Here is a 21,575-nt window from a genome sequence, read left to right as displayed (position 1 = left end):
AATCTTAAAGGTAGTCGAATATTCACAATGTCATACCACAATGTTTTCGACTTCGGATAAGGAAATACATTTTTCATTCAGTTTTCCGTTGATATCTATAGCAGATTTATCTCATTGTCGGAATGCCGACAATAGCTCTCTAGATCTTTGAACTCCTGGCAAAGGCTTCAGGCTGCTCCTATCTGGCCAAAAAAAGGTAATCCCTGGCCCCGCAAAAACCCCCTACACTCCCTCCCTACTCGTCCTCAAGGCATACTCGTATTTACGTATACTCAACTACTTGTACTCGAACTATATTGATAACTCACAAGAGAACCGATATAAACCGATATATGATATATACTATGTTTTTACAGTCCACACAACAACAGAACCAGCAGCAAGCACTTATGAACAAGTCAAATGACGACCTACGGAGAAAGCGTCCCGAGACTACACGGCCAAATCACATTTTACTCTTCACCATCATAAATCCCTTCTATCCCATCACAGTTGTAAGTACACACAGCAATACTATACTACTATACGGCTATATATACTCTCCCCATCCCCCCTCTTCATACATTATATATGTACGTATATACATATATATTATAGCGTGTTCATATATAAATCCTGTTGCTCCTGCGGTTTGCGAGTGGATGGAAGCAAGTGTTGGAAACAGTTTTGGGCAGTACAAAAAAACAGAAATAAAATAAAATCCATTGCAACTCGTTTTGTTGCTGTGGCAACTTGGATGGAAGGAGGAGGTTGAGCGGGGGGGCTTAGGCTTCAGACGACTGTGTGTTGATTGCATCTTCCGTGCCACCAAGTCCTCTGTCCTCAGCAACGGCTTTGACGTTGTGGTATGTGGCATTCTAGTCTTAGCACAACATTTGATACTTTTTAGCTACAAAATGGCTACAAAGTGCTCTCTCTCTCTCACTCTCACTCTTCCTGTGTGTGTCTAGCATCAACAACAAGTGGAGAGTAACAGTGGGGCAGCATCTGATGGTGCGTGTGGCAGGGTATTAGGTTTTAGTCCATGTCCAACCTGCAACAGCAACAATTATGAATACAAGGGAAAAAACTAACACTATGCCCCGGGAAACTCGTAAATATGCATAAAGTACTCTAGTGCGAGGGGATACACCTAAATCGAGACACAGATACAGATACATACGTGCAGATGCAGATGCAAATTGCTCTTCGCTTTAAAGATTTGAATAAAGTCCTGTTTTCTCCTGCTGGAAAAAGTGAAAACTAGAAACTCATCTAGCGGAAAAAGCAGGATTTTCCTCTTTTGTTTTTTGGACGGGGAGGGGAGAAAACATGAGAAGTTATTCAATTCAAATGTGGATCAAGCAGCTCTTGGCTTAAGCAGGCATACCCTATTGTTACCCTATATCTTTTCGCTATATAGGATACGCATTGTACACACACATGGACACAGTTTATTGTCTTTTAAGCAAAAAGAGGAAAGAGGGGGAAAAAAAGAGAAGAAAAACATTTGGCGGCACAGCGCACCGTTGCCCCACAAAGCCAAAGAAAACAACAAATGCGGAAATGTTGCATGCCTCACTCTCTGCCTCTGTGTGTTCATGCGTGCTTGTGTGTGTGCCCAGGCAATTGTATTTTCCCTGCAGTACGGGTCATTAATGACTCAGCTGCTGACACGTCGATGACCGCGTCACTACCCCGATGACATAGTCGATGACCGGCCATACGCTAAGCTGATGACATTAACATGGAGATGTCCTAGGGCATAATCGATGACATTGTCATCGAGCATTGCCGAAAAATCATGACTTAATAAGCGATGATTTTTCACGAAAAATCATGCATTTTATAAGTGATGATTTTTTGGCTTAAATCATCGCTTATTAAATGCATGATTTTTGCCTAAAGATCATGCACATAATAAGCGATGATTTTTACCTAAAAATCATGAATTTTATAGGTGATGATTTTTCCCGAAAATCATGCACTTAATAAGTGATGATTTTTCACGAAAAATCATGCATTTAATATAAAAAAGTAATACATTCAATTGTTTATTTTTCCAATTAGTTTTATTTATTAAAAATTATTATTAATTATTGTCTAAGGATGCCAGAGCTTTGTATTTTTTGTCCCTTGCGCCCTTTTAAAAATAGCTATTCTTTTTCCTGTTGGCTCGTTGGGTATTTTCATCTTCACCGCCGCTGAAATAATATGGATATATTATATATATGTACAATTACTATTAATTTGGTTCAATTGTATAAAAAGAAAGAATTTGTTCGATTTTTAAAACGGTTGTTTGTTTCAACAAAAACAACAATGTTCACTGTAGGTCAGCGGTGGGCTGTTCATTTCCTCCAACAACAAAAACAAAACACGCCCAAAAAAATGTACCTGCTCGAGCCAAGCCGCACAAAAAGGGGTTACTTTTAGTTGCTTTTCTTTTGTTGTTTGTTTTGCTGCTGGACTGCTCAAAAATTGCAATTTCGTGCCCTCCGCAAATTATAACAATTTAATTCGCTAATACGGATTTACATTCTATTTCTTTATTCTTCTTTTATTCCCGAGCATACGAGAAGAATAAAGTATAATGTGAATGCAGCGAAACATTAATATAATTTGAACACAGTTCTTTCACATATTTGACTTTTTATACAATTGAGATTTTCTTTACCACGCACACGCGCACACATATTATTAATTATTTAAACACTGCACTTACCTGATAATAATAAAATTCACAGCACTTTCGCTTCGTTTGCGCACAATTTGACGATTGCAAATAGCAAATGCAAAGCGAAGAAAGAAAAAGAGCTCTGTCTACGCAGGCGCAAAGAAGACGAAAAGATAAAACGAAGTTCTCTGCTACTGCGCACGGTCGGCAGAACCGAATTACGTTCGGCACGCGCGGAAAAGAAAGAAACAAAAGAAAAAACGAAGGGTTCGATCATGATGCAATTATACATATAATTGCATCATGGGTTCGATTTGGCTGGCGTCAACGCCTAGATGACATTGTAGATGACATTCGTCATCGCTCACTGCTGGTACTGCAGGGCCAGCCCAGGCCGAGGACCAGGTCCAGGACCAGGCCTAGACATGTTAATTCGCAGCCGACAAAATGGCTGCTCTGTTGCCTTTTTGCTGGCTGCCTGGATTTTCACAGTACTCCACAGTCACAGTCACAGTCCGACTGAATGGATTTACGCGCGGAGTATCCCCGGGACTGGAGTCCGCGCTTGCAACGCGCCTCTGTCCCTAGCCCTGCCCCTGCTGCCTCGTCGCATAAATCTTTCTTTTCTGTTGGCTCAAGTCATCGTCGTCACTGGGCGTGTTTGTCGTGGAATTAAGCAATTCCCTTTACGCTGCTCTTCACCCTTCTCGCTTTATGGGTATCTGTGAGCCGTATCCGGGAGATATCTTCATTCTTTTTTGCATCTTATCCGCTGCATTTCCCGGAAATCGTTTAATGGAGATGCGAGAGTGCAGTGCCATGCGGGTGTAACTGCTGGATATTACAGAAGACAAGGAACGGAATCGGATGATGGCCAAAGGATAAGCACCCCCCCAGACATTCGGGATATTTGAGATACAATGAACCAAGGAACCATCTCATACATCGTTTTGTGCCTTTGGAAACTTTCTAAACTGAAATTTAATTTATTTCCCCTACACCTAGAACGAAAATATTCCCAAAGAAACGACGCAAAGTGCTCTCCAAAAGTTCCGGCTGCAACTTTTGGGGCGCCTGGTCACGTACGTCCGTACTTCCGTACATTCGTCCGTAGGCAGGCGGCGTTCCATCACACGGTCCAACTGGCTGTGGTCTAACTAATCGCAAACTAAACGACCTCTAATAGCAGTCGCAACTTTCGTCAACAATGCTTCTCCGACTCCGCTCCGACTCCAGTCCGCCTCGTTGCAGGCAGATGCACATGCGGCAAGGCAAAAACCATGAGGCTTCTGGCTTGAAGGGAAAATGCAATAAAAGTTCTGCTTCTGTCGGTCTGACACCAGCCACGTTGGGGCAACGAGCAGGGGATGCAACAATGTTCAATAAAGTATTAGGGCGGGTGCGGCAACGATGCAAATGCAACCCTGACCCGTGCCCCGTGTCGTTGCCCCTTGATGCGGAGGCCTGGCATATGTAAAACCCTCTTTGAAGCAGCTTATCAGAGCGATGTTCGACTTTTGCTGGTGGCAAGGGGCGAGGGGCGAGTGGTGAGATGCCGGAGTCAACCCATAAGCCAAAGCCCTGGAATGCAACGGCAGCTGGAGCTGCAGCTTTTGCAATATGTGACACATGCTAGAGGACCGCCAGCAGCAGGGAGAGTAGCAGCCAGAGGAGCACTCGGAGTAGCAGGAGTAGCAGGACTTGCAGGAGCAGAAGCCACCAGACCATACTGCGTGGCCTGGCAAAAGCCAAACAAAAACCGTCGATGGAAAAAAAAGGGGTGGCATGCTGTGGTGGCACGTCGTTGTGTGCACGAAGCGAAGGACATGTGGCAAAGCCAAAGCCATAGACCTAAACCACGCCCGAAAGAGCAAAGCCGCCCACAAACCTGGTTGAAGCCGGACATTCTTAGTTCCGAGGTTTTGGCAGGTCGGTACACAACTTTTAGAAAGGACCGTTCGTCTCGACGTGCAGGGGGGATTCTAATTGCAGTGGACTCTTACTTCACGTCGGAACACTTCACAGTCCAAGTTCAACAGGAACTGTGTGTAAAACTGATTCTTCCCGCTTTCGCTATATTCATTACTTGCTCGTATATTCCACCTTCTTCGGATATTTCAATTTATGAGCAGCACTTGTCCGCTTTAACCGCTGTTTCTTCCTCGCTATCTGATAAAGATCGTATGATGGTTCTTGGTGACTTCAACTTGCCAGGAACTGTTTGGTCTTCGGTAAACGAGTCTAGTATCCTAGTGCCCATGTCACGACATGACTTTGTTGACGGCTTGCTTGACCTGTCCCTGTCTCAAGTCAACCATGTGAAAAATTCCTTGGGTCGATTGCTTGATCTGTGCTTTGTATCGGATCCGACCATAGTGTTGTTAACCCGAGCCCTTCCGCTCACTATCCCTGAAGACGCCTACCACCCTACTTTCGAGGTGTCGCTAGATATAGGACCAACTGTATTGGATCGGTCGAGTAGGCTACCCGAACGTGTCCGCTGCTTTCGTAAAGCCGAGTTTGCGAAGCTTAATAACCTCATTAGGGATTTTTATTGGTCCGCTTTGTACTTGTGCACTGATGTCATAAAAGGCACAAACATTTTTTACAATGCTCTTGGCACATTTTTCGATTCTTGTGTCCCGCTTTCTTTTCCGACTAGATCTGGAAAACCCCCTTGGTTTACCAAAGAGTTATCCAGTCTAAAAAACTTAAAATCAAGACTTTATAAAAAATTTCAAGAAGTGGGTTCTCCTACTTCTCACTCTCGCTATGTAATAGCTCGGTCAAACTTTTCAGTTTTTAATGCTCAATGCTATAAGAACTACCTATCTCGATGCAGGATACGTTTTTCTCAGGACCCTAAACAGTTTTACTGCTTCGTAAACAGTAAGCGTAGGACGTCCGCCATCCTCGCTATCATTTTGTAATACGTCGGAAAATAATGATCAGGCAACTGCCGATCTTTTTGCCCAATTTTTCCAAACCACCTATTCTGAGGAAAGCTACTCTGGTCATCCGTACCCATACGGCTTACCGAGGTCGAACAGCATTTTCAGTCCCTTGTTAAATGAATGTTCCCTACTTCATGATCTTCGACTAGTTAAGCCGGTGTTTTCACCGGGTCCAGACGGGGTTCCAGGTTGTGTACTCAGGTACTGTGCCGAGGCTCGGTGTGGACCTTTGCTTAAACTATTCACCCTGTCCATTGATTCTTTTTGCTTCCCCCCGATCTGGAAGGAATCGTTTATAATTCCTCTCCATAAAAAAGGTAGCAAGTCTGATGCAAAAAATTATAGAGGTATAGCAAAGTTATCCGCTATTCCTAAAATGTTTGAGAAGCTTTTAACTCCGCACTTGCAACATCTCTGCAAGTCACTTATATCTCCAACTCAGCATGGATTTATAAGGCGGCGATCAACCACCACGAACTTGTTAGAGTTTACCTCTTTCATTATTAAAGGCTTTCAAGGTAACTTGAAATCTTTGTTCCAGGTCTCAAAGAGTCTTCTTCAAAAACTCCCTCTCTTTACCAGTAAAGGTTTCTTCGGGAGTACCACAGGGCAGCCATCTAGGCCCCTTACTCTTCACACTCTTTATTAATGACTTGCCTTCAGTATTAGTACTTATGTATGCGGATGATGTTAAACTCTGTGTCCAGTACAAGGACATCTCATTTCATTCTCGCTTGCAATCAGATCTCAATAAGTTTCAGTCATGGTGTTGTTCAAACTTGTTACACCTTAATGCCTCGAAATGCAAAGTTATGACATTTCATCGTTTTAGCCCTTTGTTGGCTCCCTATACCCTATTTGGTGGTTCTCTTGAGAGAATTACCCTGGTGGATGATCTGGGTGTTATGTTGGACCCCAAGTTAAAGTTTTCCGAACACATTTCTACCATGGCAAATAAGGCCATGGGCGTGCTTGGGTTTATAAAGAGGTGGTTAAAGGAATGTGACGACCCCTATATAACAAAGACTCTCTATACCTCGCTTGTTCGTGCGATCTTAGAATACGGCTCCTGTGTATGGTGCCCTCAGTACAAAGTACACCAGGACCGTATAGAATCAGTACAGAAAAACTTTTTACTTTTTGCTCTGCGGGGCCTTAGCTGGGATGCGGGTGTAAGACTCCCATCTTACTCTAGTAGACTACTATTAGTAAACCTCCCATCCTTAGTTAACCGTAGAAAAATGCTTGGTGTGATATTTATGCACAACTTGATCAGGGGTGACATAGACAGCCCTGAGCTGTTGAGCCGCATAAACTTCACGATTCCTATTAGACTGACTAGAAATTTTATACCGTTGTTCCTTCCACTTTGTAGATCGAATTATTCCTTGCATGAACCGTTTAGGGTCTTATGCTCGGATTATAGTTCCCTCTACCATATTATATCCACCACTAATTCTTTTCCTCTTCTTAAATTACTAATCCTTACACACCTTTCTAGTAATTAGTAATTGTAGTGGTATTTGTATTTTGATTGCATGCTTAGTTTCTTAGTAAGTTTAGTGCTAATTTTCCTCGAATGTTAGTCTAATAGCTATCTTTCTTGCATGTTCGCGTTCGATTCGACTACGAACCGTTCGTCATGCGGCAGCGCCCCTCGGTCGGTTGGGCGGGAGGAGGGCTGCGTTTTGCCTGGGATCCGCGCGTAACAGTCTTCTGCTGGTTTCACACGGGCCACTTGACGGTGCAGTAACTGCATCGCCTCTTGAAAGATGCAGTCATTGCATGTCAACGTCCAAGATAAAAAAACCCACCTCCTTCTTGTGGCGCCTCTTCTGCTGGGCCAACTGTGGATTTCAATAATGAAGGGTTGAAGGCTCCCCACAGCCCGAGCCCCAGCCGAAGCCGCAGCCATCGCCCCGCGTATTGTATTGGCTGTATATGCCACAAAGATCCCAGAAAAAGGAGCGACTCGAGTGGCGGTTGGGGCTGCGAGTGGGTGTGGCTCCAGGTTTCCGCCTAGAACTTTTGACAAATCGATGAGATGGGGTTTCGTCCTGGTGTTTGCCACCATTATTTTTTATGCCTGTGTGTGTGGGTGAGTGCTCTTTTTACGGTCGACGGTGTCGGTGTCGGTGCCGTTTGTGACAGAGAGAATATCGCACATAAAGCTTATGGATTTTATGTGGGAATATTCCAGGGAATAGATAACGAGATGCCGTCAAAGGATGAGGAGAGGCTCCGCTCCCGATGACGATACAGATTCCGTATTGATTGGTATCATATTCTGAATAGAATGGTGCTCAGAGTTCCTTGAGAAATATACACACGTGGACTTTATTGCGAATTGTTGCGATAGTGAGAGAAAATGCACCACAGCTACAGATACACTTACAGATGCAGATACAGCAACAGATCCTGGCTCAGAATTCGCAATCGGGAGTATCGGGTTCGGGCTCGGGCTCGGTTTTTGGCTCGGTCTCGGGCGAACCAGAGCTGAGCAGGTTATACAGCAGATCCGGGAAGCACTTGATGTCATTCTTGGTCAGATGTCCTTGCTGATACATTTTCGAAAAGATCTGCAGGAGAAGGAGATTAAAAATGATAGCCAAAAGGCCAGCAGAATACTTCGTACCATTTCCCGGAGATTGGAGCCATTCAGCTCCTTGGTGCGCTCCTGCAGCCAGCTGCTGTACTCCTCCTGCTCGCCATCGCTGATGGGCTCCGGGCTCCAAAGCCCCATTAATCGTCCAGAGTCCAGAGCGACACCGGGCAGCTCCGACACCTCCCTCTGGCTGTTCTTGCGGGGCTTCTGCCCTGCCAGCTTGAAGCTGCCGCCCCTGAGGCGAGGACTCTGCTCTATGGCATGCTCCACGAACCGCTTGTCGTCCAGGGCCTCCCGCTCGAGCATCCGCTGGTGGCGCACCCGAAGGGTGACGTGGCGATGCTGCTTTCGCCGGAGGGGCTTGGGGGCGCCGCTAGTGCACTTTACGATCCGGACACTGGGCCTGAGTTTCGATAGAGCCTCCTTTTTGTGGTCCCGCTGCACAGACTGCCAGATGCCGAGGTGCTCCTTGGCGCAGGTGGGGGCCAGCAGCAGCTCCCTTTGGCGGTAGATCTCCCTGGCAATGAGCGCACGATGCTTGCGCCTCTGCTCCTCGGCCTCCTCCTTGCGGCGCCGCGACTGCAGCACGACGGGGCTGACGGACAGCAGAGGTTCCAGCGCTGCGCCGGGCCACTGCGAACTCTTCATTGAGCGCTGCGGCCGGAGCATCTCCTGCTGCTGCTCCTTGTAGTGCTGCTCCATGGCGTTGTGAGCGAGCTGCTGCCGCCGCCGACTCGACTCCGTGTTGGCGAAGAGCAACTGCTGCTTGGTCTGGTCGTAGAACTTGCAGTAGTAGTGGACCTTCTCCGAGTCCATGGGCGGCATGATGCGCCGATAGTTGCCCAGGTGACTCTCCTCCCAGGCGATCTGCTGGGCCAGGGCACCGATGGAGCATGCCTGTCCCATCCTCATCTCGCTGCCGCCCGCCTCCCTGCCAGGGCTGGGAAAGGAGCTGGGCGTCTGGGGCCTCTTCTTGTTGTACACCTTCCGCAGCAGGCGGGTCCAGTGCTCGATGCGATCGTCGCGTACGATCTGCTCCATGTCCACCAGCGCCGTGGTGAGCAGATTGAGAGTGTCCCGAATGAGCGGTCGCTTCACCTCCTTGTCCACCACCTCGTCCGCGCTCAGGCTGGGCTGGTGGTTCACCTCCAGGATGAAGGGCTTCAGCTTCCAGTCGACCAGAATGTCGAAGCCCAGTAGCTGGAAGCAGCCCTGGATCTTGTCGTGCCGCGGGAAGCACACGTGGAAGTCGTGCTTCAGCACCGGCCAGGCACTGATGATCGTCTTGACGATGGCATCGTCCACGGAGGCCCAGAACCGTCAGCCACTTGTTGAACGCGCTCAGCTTCCGCTTGGAGCCCCCGTCCGTGCCTTCGCCCACATTGTAGTTGGAGTTGCGGCGATTCAGGCAGTAGTTCGTGAGGTGCATGTACACGTTGTGGCTGTTGCCGAGAGTGGGCGCCACGTACTTGTGGGTGGCGAAGCGGGCCAGGCCTTCGTTGTACACGAAAATCCGGAGCGGATCCACGGAGGTGATCAGCGTGTAAACGCGCAGATCGAACTTGAAGCCATCGATGAGGAGGGGCTGCGGGGGGAAGGCACGGCACGCTTAAGGAAGTGCCACTGAAGGGCTGGACTGGTGGGTGGACTGGTCCAAGACTCACCCGCTCGATGTACGTCTGGCAGATGAGCTTCTCCCGCTTGCTGACGGTCCTCAGATCGGGGGTTATCCAGATGCCGCGTCCCCGTCCGGAGGAGTACGGCTTGAGGATGTAGGTGCGCTTGTGCTTGCTGGCATAGGTGGCCACGTCGTAGGCACTGCAAGGAGGAGCATGCAAGCATGTACAAGGATGAACCAGTGATCGGATCGGGGAAGAAACCTACTCGGTGGGCATGAGCCAGGTCTTGGGGAAGATGCGGTAGTCGCCCGGGTACATCTTCAACATGCGATTGAGATTCCTGGAGAGTAGATCCTTGCGGCAGATCTCCATCATCCCTGGGAAATGGTTGATCTGCTGGAAGCGCTTCATACTCCGCAGCATATCATGGTGGGGCGTGCAGTCGGTCCACTGGACGTTCCACAGACGATGCTCGGGCACCTGCTGGAAGCCCATGCTGCGCGCGATCCTCGCCACCAGGGGGAAGTGGGTGTGCTCCGCACACAGGCTGAGGCGTGTGCCCCTAATGGTGGGCACTATGTCGGTGCCTTCGATGTGGACCTGCGGCAGCGGCTCCAGCATCACATCGTAGCAGATGGCGTCCAGGTGGGGCTGGCTATTGCCCAGCTGCTGGTCGCCCTGTGTGTGGTCCTCCGTGACGACCATGAAGTGATCCACATCGTTGCGGGGGCGCCAGGCGGGTCTGCCCTTCGCCTTTGGGCCGCAGTCGGGCACGAGCTCGAGCTGCCTGATCTGCCCCTGGTGGGGCGGCTGAAGCTGCTGCTGCAGGAGGCGCCGGCGCTGCTTGGGCAGAACGTAGACGCTCTCGCGCCGGTAGAGGGTCGGATGCGATCGATTGGGGTCCAGGGGTAGGTTCTTCTGGGCATCGAAGAAGCGCGTGTACTGATTGACGAGCTTGCGACGCGTCCTTGCATTCTGCTTCGGAGGCATTTGTGATCTCTAATTGTCTCTACTCCGTTCCTGTTCCGCGTGGGCTCTCTAATTTGGGAAATAAAAATCCTGATGATTGGAGACACTCGTAACATTGAGTTTTGATATATCTATTGTGATTTCCATTGAACACACAGCCTCCCCCGTAGACCTCAGGGCGACCTCAACCATCGTCGTCATCTTCGGTGACAATGTCAAGTGCGCTGCGCTGCGCTCTGTTTGACATTTGATATGCCACCAAATCGATTACCAACCGCGAGGAAAACTTATGCAACATCACCTTGCCACCGCATGCGAGATACAAGTGCCTCGGCTCAGAGATACATTTCCCCACAAGATGCATGCGTAACGACACACTGAGGGAAAGTTCTCGCCAAGCCAGGCAGAAGAAGTGTTTTTTCTCTTAGTGTAGGCTGGAATTGCTAGATTGATGTGGCTGGTGCTGTGGCTGTGGCTGTGTCTGGAGGTGTGGCTCATTAACCGCAGCTTAATCTGGCTCTAGACCCCATGCGGTTATTAGTTCAGGCAGTCGAATGTCAAAAGACACACAAACAGCCACTACTGTTGAGTATGTAATCATTACAGTGACAGCAATAAGTACACCTCCAGCCGGCTCCAGAGTATATGGTATGGTATGGTATGGTATGTAAATGCCAGTGAATCACACGCTTGGTTAACCCGAGAATGGAGTTGGAGCTGGAGACCCAAGTGAGTGATCCATGCGGGTCAAGAATCACTCTCCCTTGCTCTCTCTCTCTCTCCCTCTTTCCCTGTAGAAATGCAATGCAATTCCGATTATTCCCATTGTTGCGCCTGAAATAGTATCTGATCGGATGGCAGCTAACCATGAAATATATCAAGTTTATTTGGTTGAGTAACGCTTTTGGTTTCACTTATCTCCAGCTTCCATTTAGAGTCCACTCCTTCTCTAATTGTCTGTCTGTCCGTCTGTCTGTCCATTACATGCTTTCTTTTGTTGTTCCTGTTCTGCAGCTAATTATGCGGACGCTTTGTCGTGTAAAGAGTTGCAGATACACGGGTAAACAGACGAGGAACAACAGCAAACGGAAAAACAGCAGCAGCCCAAAGTTTTCTACATTTGAAATATTAATGATAGTACACGAACCGTCAACAAAAAGGTACGGGGAGGGACAGGGGCAGGGCCAGGGGTGGCGTCCTGTTGACACGAGAAAGGGCAGCATCCAGCTTGCAGCCGATAAGCGGCTGGGAAACTAAAGGAAAATTCCAATTAATGAGGAAAACTCTGGGCTACTTTATTTATTTATTTAAAAGCTGATTTTTTATGCAAAAAAAAAAAAGAAATGCGCAAATTATTTCGCATCAATGAAAGAAATAATTTATGTAAATATTAAATCGTTGGCAACCGATTGAATATTTGACACTTTTGTGACGGTTGCAGATTTATCAACAGATAAATATTTTTCCATCTCTTGTTGAATTCTCAATTGACATCCCCTCCCCCCGCTCCTAATAAAGCCAGCGAAAATGAAATGAGTGCAAAATCGGGGGCGTTCGACAAACTGTACGAATATTAATAATTTAAAGGTGTGCCACGTGTGGCACGTTTCATTTGCAGTTGCAGCAAAGGCAAAAGCAAAAAAAGAATAAAAAGGAGAGAAAAAAGGGGAAACCCCGAGAGTGTAATAATAAAAAATTAAACAAAAGGAAAATAAGAAAAACCGGCATCGGCAGGAGCTACAATAATAAATCTTATGGGGAATGGGATGCGGAGTTTTCCGATCAGCAGTGAAAATGGCTCATAAAACTGACTGCTGCCGACTGCTGATGATGATGGAAAGCCCGGGAAAACCCCCAGTCCCAGCATATAAATTACAATGTGTGTGGAACGAGAGTGTGTTTATTTTTTTATTTTTAAGGATCCCACACACCCACGAACACACACACACAGACACACACACACCCGTCATAGCTTGTCGTATGAGGCGACTAAGAAGACACGGGGATGTTCTGCTCCCTCTAAAGAGCACTAAAGCAACTTGTAACCGCCGGCACATGCCAGGTATCCCCCGGATAGGTCTAACACACCTGTGAAACACCTAGCTACTAGATCGTCTTCGCCTTCCACGTCGGCTAGTCCTGCTAGGGCTGCCCTGAAGGCTGGTGTGTTCAGCGTGTTTTCTTTGTAGTGCCCCCTCGTAGCGATACTCTGGGTGGCTCTTCTGGTCTGGATACTGCAGAGGATAGCGTTGTGGTCGCTCGCGGTGTACTGTTCGCTGATCTGCCATAACGTGCTCGCTGCAAGTCGAGTACTTATGTAGGTGAGGTCTATGATGGATGTGGTACCTGCTCTGCGGAATGAATATAAATTTTATTTTTACTATGAATAAAAACAAAAAAAAAAAAAAAACACACACACATGGTTACAGTCGCATTTTGACTAAGCGCACATTAAAAATTAATCTTTTAATTACTGGCAGGCAGCCAGGCATCCCGGGGTGGGAGAAGTAAATACAAACACATTGTATGTGTGTGGCAAGAGTCAGTGGCAGCGGCGGCGGCGGCGGCAGTGTAACTATTATTGTTCATAAGAGGATAAACGAGGCATTGGCTGGCAGCCATTTTGTATTTGCATTGGCAGCCATTTTGCGGATGACTTTAAGTTTACGCAAGAGCAATGCTCAATGCTCAAAGCTCAGGGGGTTGCAGCTGAAGCCTCAAGGCACAGGGCAGGGCTAATGCTGCTGCTGTTGCCTCCCCTGTTGCGCACTTCGGAAACCTCATAAATCCTTAAGAAGATCCACAAGAAACCAGAAACAGGACAGTGCGCGTAACAACATCATCATCATCTTGTGGCACCTCTCCACGCTGTCTCTTCCCATAAGAATCTCCATTCATGCCCTAATTCCACTTTATGCTTCATTGTTGAACCCACACCCACCCACTTTGCTTCCACCTCCTTCTGCTGCCGCTTCAACATATTTTCCGGCTCTGCAACTTTTCCTAGTGCCAAAAACTCCCATTTTAATTGCTTTCAAGTGACCAAAAGACGGCAGGGTCAAGTGGACCAATCTTGCACCCACATTTGAATTCAATTTACATTTTGAGGCATAAGTTTTTGCTTTAATTTAAATTTGAATATCTATAGGTCCTAGTTCTCGGTCATTTTATCCCGCGATTAAACATATTTCTCCGGAAAACTTTTGATGACTTTCCATTTCATTTCCAATTTATATTCCAATTCCTTGAAGCCTTCAATCCCTCCGACAAAGCTTTTAATGCCTGCAATGCCTATCAATTCGAGTTATGCTCGTGTGGAACGCCATTTCGAATTCTATTTTGGATTTAAATATAGATATCTATACTATAGTATGCCTGTCATAGAAATCTGTTTTCTGGTTCTTGTCACTCACGTATCCCTCCCCTCCCCCCCCACCCCCCCTGCCGTAATTATGCATGAATCACAAGCAACGCTTGAATGGATGCGCCTCCCCCCTCCCCCACAACCCCCAAAAACAACATACATATATGCACATACATTTTAGCCCTCTTTCGCCGTCTTTCCCCCTCTGCCCTTGCCCCTTGCCAGAGACGCAATGAAAATGTTGAAATGTTAAAAGTGCTCGCACGTTCCACGGCAGCACACAGAAAAGTTATTTGTAATGCAAAAAACGACAACAAAAACATTGAGAAAAATAGTGGTGGGTGGTGTGTGTGTGTGTGTATTTGGGGTGTATAAACAAAAAACACACACAGTCGTAATGGAAATACAATTTAACAGCAAGGACAAGACCAAGTAGAAGACGCTGCAAAGTATGCAGCACTTTTGGCGGCTACTGCACTTACGAGACCCTTGAGAAAGATGGAAGCTAAACTATGGAAAGCCAGTCTCCCCACAAGACAGATCCTCTGGCAGATACTCAGATTTAGATGTAAGAGTGATCTCTTAAAATTAGAGTTAGTATTTTGCCAAGAAGTTTTATGGCTGGTCGGGAAGGCGGTACGGTATCACATAGTTCGTGTGTGACCGACAGGCCGGCAACAAATTGCTGGCAGGCAGAAAGGGCCGACTGGGAAATGTGACCCCTCCTGGCCAGCTCCTGGGCCGCTTGTCAATGTCATAATTTGCCATAGTGGGTGGGGACAAGGCAAGAGGCAGAGGACGGGATTGAGATGGAGATGAAGATGACGATGGCGATGGCTATGGACTAGTGGAGGAGTAGTTGGACAGGCATCAATAGATGTCGAGGAGGAGGAGAATGCCCTGCTGCCCTGATGTCGATGTTGATGCTGTTTTGCCCGAGGGCGTGGTCGACAGGGTCCTTGTGCTGGTCTCGGTCACTCGTCCGGGGCCATGACAACACTTCATATCAGCAGTGGGGTTGGAAAAGGGGTGCGGGTGGGGCTGTGGGGGCCAGCTCATGTCATGTCCTTGGCTCTGTCGAGCATTGTCAACATTAACACAGCCCAGAGGCATAAAAGGCATATCCAATTGCAAAAAGACGCATGCCGATAACAAAGGCTCGGCAAACATTCAACTAACATTAGTGCCACGCCCCCATGCACACAAAAACACACACCCACACGTGCGGGGTAGGGGTAGGTGTCCTGTGGGCCTGTTAGTAGTCCTGGCTCTAGCCTCTCGTTTGCTGTCTATTTTCCTTGGTCATTAAATTTGGATTTTGCGCTGTGCATATCACAAGCGCTTGACTCTGCTCTTAAATACATACAAACACACAGCAGGACATACACACACACACACACACATGTGCTACATCTCTTTAGTGGCCTTTTTGTGCTCCTCAGCTTTTGTCCCCACTGCCCCTCCGATGTGGCTTAAACCTGCCACCATTGTTGGCAAGGCATTTTGCATATACGCTTGAGGAGATCAAGAAGAAAAGCTAGAAGGGAAAGAAGGGCAGGTGGAAAATGTCCTGCCCCCTCTTTCAACATCAGTTTTGCTTTACCCGCTCCACTCCACACTCCCCACCCCACCTAGTGCCCTCCACTCTGTGCTGCTTTCAGTGCCGCTCTAATGTTTTGTTTTGCGTTCGGTTTCGAGTCCTTTGTGGTTGAAGATTCACCTTTCACCCCCTTTATTCGTGACCCATTAAACAGCTTTTCCAGCAGATGTAGTGCTGCCGTGTGTGCTGAAGCCTGAAGCCAATCAAAGTCACATCAAGACATCAAGTACTCATACACAGGGCCTATCATCATCCTAATCATCCTCCATCCACCGACAGGGCAGGGCGGGGCGGGGCAGGGCAGGGCAGTGTGGGCTTAGAAAAGCTCAATAAATCAGTTGGAAATTTCCAGGAAGCCCCAATATGGGGACCCCAGCAGCAATCACAAAAAAAACTTTCCTTCGGGATGGTAGGATGCTAGATGCTACGTGGGTAGAGGGGTGGTAGTAGGGCCAAGGGGCAGGGGCAATGAGGTGGGTGTAACCCAAAAGTTGCATCGTAATTCCCACGGTAATCATAATAAAAATCAAGCAAGCGATAAAGCATAAAACCAAATTACATACAACTCGGGCCCTTTCAGGACTTCCGAGACGAACACTTGAGCTCCTGGCTGCCACATGCCGCATTGCTGTTGCCGCCGCCGCCGCCGCTGCTGTACCTAGTTAGTGGTATTCTTGTTCGTGCTGCTGCTGCCGCTACAACACAAAAATGAAAAAGTTTTTCCACCAAAAAAGAAAAACTTGTACATTGTCAAAAATAGAAGCAAAGAAGAGGGAAATTGCGGCCACTAAAATATGTGTAGGTATAGAAATATTTCGGTTCGGACATTTTTTTGGGTTATATTTCTCGCTTTTGAGAAACTTTTCTTATAATACGCGACAATGATGTGGTGGGGCTTATGGAATATCGGGTTGGGTTGGGCAAATATCGGCACGTATTCTTGCCAAAAAGATAATTCCGGGGGCGGGGGCGGGTGCATAAAGATCTGTAGAGTAAAGGGCGCCAGTGGCGTGAATGATTTATGCGCCGAGTGGAAAAGCTAAATTCATTAAGTTGTCAAATGCAAGTCAACACAATACAAGATTTTGACATGGACATGACATTTTCACTGCGTACAAGCCAGGGAAAAGAGAAAAGAAAATGCGGAAAAGCGGAAAATCGAACAACCAGAGGGATGGGGGACTGGGGGACAGACAATGAGACAACTGCTGAGAGCAATTCGCTCATGAAAGGTCATTGAAAACCATATAAAATCAGGTCTAAAATTGGAACAGCAGAACCCGACCTGTCGCTGACAGATGGGAAAGAACCCATCCGACGCATTGGCATACGAAATTCAAGTTATTTATATTGTTCGTCTTTATTGAGAAACGACTAGATGATCCAGCGGTGGCAATCCTTTCGATGAATACACATGCCAGTGATGTCGCGCTTCCGCACCATTCCGGGGGCACAGGCACAGCCCCTTTTGCATTGGACGTACCTGCATTTGCGTATATAAAGTTTATCCACGCACAGCTTTTGGCAGGAGCGGACACACTTGACCCTCACGTCATTGCAGACACACTCTAGACGAGGGAATGGAATGGAATCGAATGTAGAAGAGAAACCCCCACTGATCTTACCATGTAATTCCTCGGCGATGGCGGATGATACGAGCATTAGTAGATGCTCACAGGCACCGAAGGGAACTTCATCTCAAAATAAGCAAATGTTTCAAGCGCCAAAGAGCCGCAATAGCTTCAAAAATTGATTCGTGAAGCGGGAAATCGTTTAGTCGCGAGATACTGCTTATACAATATAACTGTAAAACTCATTTGCTTTGGTGTCGACACACCCACACCACAAATCCTCTTAGCCGAAAACCCCCAACCATATTAACTGGGAAAATGTGCAACTGCCGCCACTGGGACCATCCACCATAGATGGGAAATCCCGCCGCAGGGGGTCGTGGCTGCGGGGCGAATATTATAATTTTGCTAATTGATAGAATGGTTTTGTTAGCCAGGAGCCAGCAGCCAGGAGCCAGCAGCCAGGGGATCAGTCCGAGGCCGAAATCATGAAATGAAAATCCGATACAAATAACCGGTTTAACGGAGCGTATACGCAATGTGCGGTTTGCCATGTTGATTTAACGCATTTTCGTGCAGTGTAATTAACTGCCAGCGGCACACAGAACGCATAATTAAAATTCGGATATGTACGCAGTAAATGTGGCATATGTTTGCTTGCGGGAGTGGCAAGCGGCATGCAGAAAAGAAAGGCGCATTGTGTGTCTCCGGCTCGTATGTCAGCCGTGGCTAGTGATTCCATGGGCAGTGGGCAGTGGGCAGTGGGCAGTGGCAGTGGAAATGGATATGCTGCCTCAGCAGGATAGACAATGTCTGACCATCGCTGCTCATTGTTACTCGGATGTGCAGGCCCTGCCCTGCCCGGCCATGGCCAACGATAATCATGATTATGATGATGATGATAATGATGATGATGGGGCATTACGAGCATCACTAGTTGTGGGTTTAATTATGTCCAGCCCGCATTTGTAGAACAATGCGAGTGGATTTGCGGATGGAATTGAGCGGAGAGCTGGTGCACATGAGCCATGTGGCAGGTGCTGCAGCCTGCACCAGCAACTGATTGGAATAAATGATGCGAATGATTCCATTCCTCGCCCCTACCCTCCGAAAGATAATCCAGTGAAGAAAATAACATTTGCTTTGAATCTGAAAAACCATATCAAATGGGAGCCAGAGACGTGAAGGAAATATGGAAAACGAATGATTATCAGAGCATATAAATTTCGTTCCATCTTGCAGGAGAATGTATGTATGTCCCAATCCTCCCATGAATCCTATCTGCCAGGACACCACCGCTCAGCTCTCCCCTCTCACCACAGCCATTGTTTGCCTGGGAATCATTGCCACAGGGGCAACAATAAAGCCCCGTTGAGGGGGCACACACAGAGTTCCAGTCAATCAACGTGAAGGGCTTAAACTGTCACTGCTAACCAGCTAAAGAACAAACACCCACACACGCGAGCGGGGCGAAATGGCAAATGGCAAATGGGAAATGGGAAAAGTTTATGCTTATGGCTAAGCCAGGCGCCTGAAAAATTAATGCCTCCTAATAATTCAAGGGCCCGCAGGAGGCCCCACATAAAGTGTGTGCTCGTGTTTAATAATCTAACGGACAATTAATTGAAGGTGCCATAAATATAGCGCATACGCAACGTAAATCAGCCAAGATGCCAGACAGCCAGACAGTCGGAGAGTCGGAGGAAACCCTTCAACAAAGAGTGATTATTCACGCAATTAATCTCTTGGAAACCAACCTTTTGTGCCCCACGCACAGGACAGGGAACAGGCCGCAGGACACAGGACAACACGGTACTGCCGCCTCTTGGGCCTTGGTCTGATAATTTAAGTTCCTTTGACCTGAATTGGTGGAATCCGAAACTGAGGGAACTCCGGAAAGCCTCCCGAAGACTCTTCAATAAAGCTAAGGCTGAAAACGCTGAGCAGAACTGGGCCGATTACAAGGCCAGTCTGTCAGCTGAGGAAAGCCAAACGCGCCTCATGGCGTAAGTTCTGTAGCGACATTGAGAATAACTCGGAAGCCTCGCGCTTGCGCAAAGTTCTCTCGAAGACTACACCCACTCTGGGCTACCTGAAGAACGCCGACCAATCATGGACAACGTCCAGCAATGAGTCGCTAAATCTTCTCCTTAACACCCACTTTCCCGGCTGCGATGAAAACAGACCACACTACATCGCGGCTCCCTCCGTTGCCTCAAGTGTTATCATGAACCTGCTAAGCCAGGAGAACATTTCCTGGGCAATAAAAAGCTTCAAACCATACAAATCCGCGGGACCAGATGGCATCATCCCTGCCCAACTGATTCACGCTGGACAAAAAGCCACTAATTGGCTCAAAAGGATATACGAGGGAATCTTCTCCCATGGATATATCCCGGAAACCTGGCTTCACACCAAAGTCGTCTTCATCCCAAAGGCAGGCAAGCCCTCGCACACTGCCCCCAAAGATTTCAGACCCATAAGTCTATCGTCCTTCCTTCTGAAGACGATGGAACGGCTTTTGGGGATGCATCTCACGGTAAATATTCCGCCTAGTCTATTCTCAGACTCCCAGCATGCCTATCGGAAAGGAAGATCCACCGAAACGGCCCTACACACGATCACATCGATCATAGAAGCGTCCCTCAACTGTAAGGAGTACACCCTGGTGGCCTTCCTCGACATAGAAGGCGCCTTTAATAACATCCTCCCGACCGCCATCACGGGTGCACTGACGGACCTGGGGGTTGACTCCCGGACGGTGAGCCTGATCGATCAGATGCTACAATGCAGGACGGTTGAGGCATCACTGGGGACGTCAACGTCCACCAGATTTGTCAGTAGAGGCACCCCGCAGGGCGGGGCCTCTCGCTCCTCCTATGGAACGTGGCAGTGAACGATAGAAAGCTCGATTGGAAATTGAGCATAGAGGATAGAGTAAAGAAGGCCACAGTAGCCCTCTATACTTGCAGGAAAGCCATCGGACTAAGATGGGGAATGACCCCCTATATAGTTCGGTGGCTTTACACCACCATCATACGACCGATCATGCTCTATGGAGCGGTAGTATGGTGGCCAGCCTTAGACAAAAGGACATGCCTCAATAAACTCAGCAGAGTTCAACGCACGGCAGAGCTATGCATAACTGGCGGGCTACGCACTACTCCAGGGGAAGCCCTGGATACTGTGCTGGACCTCCTCCCCATAGATCTCATGGGAAAGAAAGTGGGAACACTTTCCGCACTCAGAATGAGAGAAGCCAGATTGTGGAAAGCGTCCGCGGTTGGGCACTCGGGAATCCTGACGAGACACCCGCAATTACCAGAGAGGACAGATTATTGTGTCCCTAGTGATCACCTCTCGACGCCTTTCCAGGTATCAATCCCACTTAGGGAGGACTGGGAGATGGGCGAACACTGATGGCTCAAAGTTAGACGGCCGCGTGGGAGGCGGAGTCTACTGCAGCGAGCTGAACATCAGTCATTGCTTCACGCTCCCGGACCACTGCAGTGTGTTCCAAGCGGAGGTTGTAGCCATCGAGGAGGCCATTTCCATCGTCTCCAAACTACTTCTAGACACGCACTTAGTGTGCGTTTTCTCGGACAGCCAAGCAGCTATTAAAGCTCTAGGCTCAATATCGTCGAACTCAGCGACTGTAAATGACTGCCGCAGGTCTCTGCACGAGATCGCAGATCAGTTAGACCTTTTCCTTATATGGGTCCTAGGCCACAGGAACATCGAGGGGAACGACGCCGCCGACGAGCTAGCAAGGCAGGGTACTACAATTCCTCTCCTTATGGAGAGGGAGCAGGTAGCGATGCCTCTGGCTACGTGCAGGCTCCTCACGCACGAATTGTTCGAGCAAAATGCCAATAGGAGATGGCAGCAAACCGTTTCCTGTAAAATCTCAAGATTGATATGGCCATATCGATCGAAGAAGCGCTCAGCCGAGCTGTATAGGCTCAGCAGAGCACAGTGCTCTGCAGTTACTCGAGCCATTACGGAACACTGGCAGATTGGCACTCATGCCTCTAGACTGTCAATCCCTCATAACGACTTCTGCAGGAGTTGTCGCGACGAGGAAGAGGAGGAATCGGTCCCCCACTTCTTCTGCCACTGCCCGGCCCTTGGAAATCGTCGTCTTCGTATTCTCGGGGCCGCTTTCCTCGCAGACATTTCGGACCTGTCCGAAATCAAACCGGGGACCTTGTCCAGATTCATCCAAGCCTCCGGATGG

The 21,575-nt window shown here is 48.1% G+C and overlaps 1 protein-coding gene and 1 pseudogene across 13 annotated transcripts in view; one reads left to right on the top strand and one right to left on the bottom strand.

Annotated features, from left to right (window-relative positions):
- LOC117185934 (heterogeneous nuclear ribonucleoprotein L-like) overlaps positions 1–21,575 on the top strand; it is a 193,468-nt gene that overhangs the window by 73,919 nt on the left and 97,974 nt on the right. For 11 of the 13 annotated variants that reach the window (XM_033398669.1, XM_033398667.1, XM_033398666.1 and 8 more), the window contains exon 2: positions 357–494. The exons of the other annotated variants lie outside the window; for them this stretch is intronic. In XM_033398669.1, coding sequence (XP_033254560.1) covers positions 357–494 — 138 coding nt within the window. The remainder of the gene's footprint in view (positions 1–356; positions 495–21,575) is intronic. 13 annotated transcript variants of the gene reach the window in all.
- Positions 7,909–10,941, bottom strand: LOC117194031 (annotated as a pseudogene).

This window comes from Drosophila miranda (genome assembly GCF_003369915.1).
Source record: "Drosophila miranda strain MSH22 chromosome Y unlocalized genomic scaffold, D.miranda_PacBio2.1 Contig_Y2_pilon, whole genome shotgun sequence".
Lineage (NCBI taxonomy): Eukaryota > Metazoa > Arthropoda > Insecta > Diptera > Drosophilidae > Drosophila > Drosophila miranda.
Note: the sequence above shows the minus strand (reverse complement) of the source record. Positions and strands in the feature narration are given on the sequence as shown.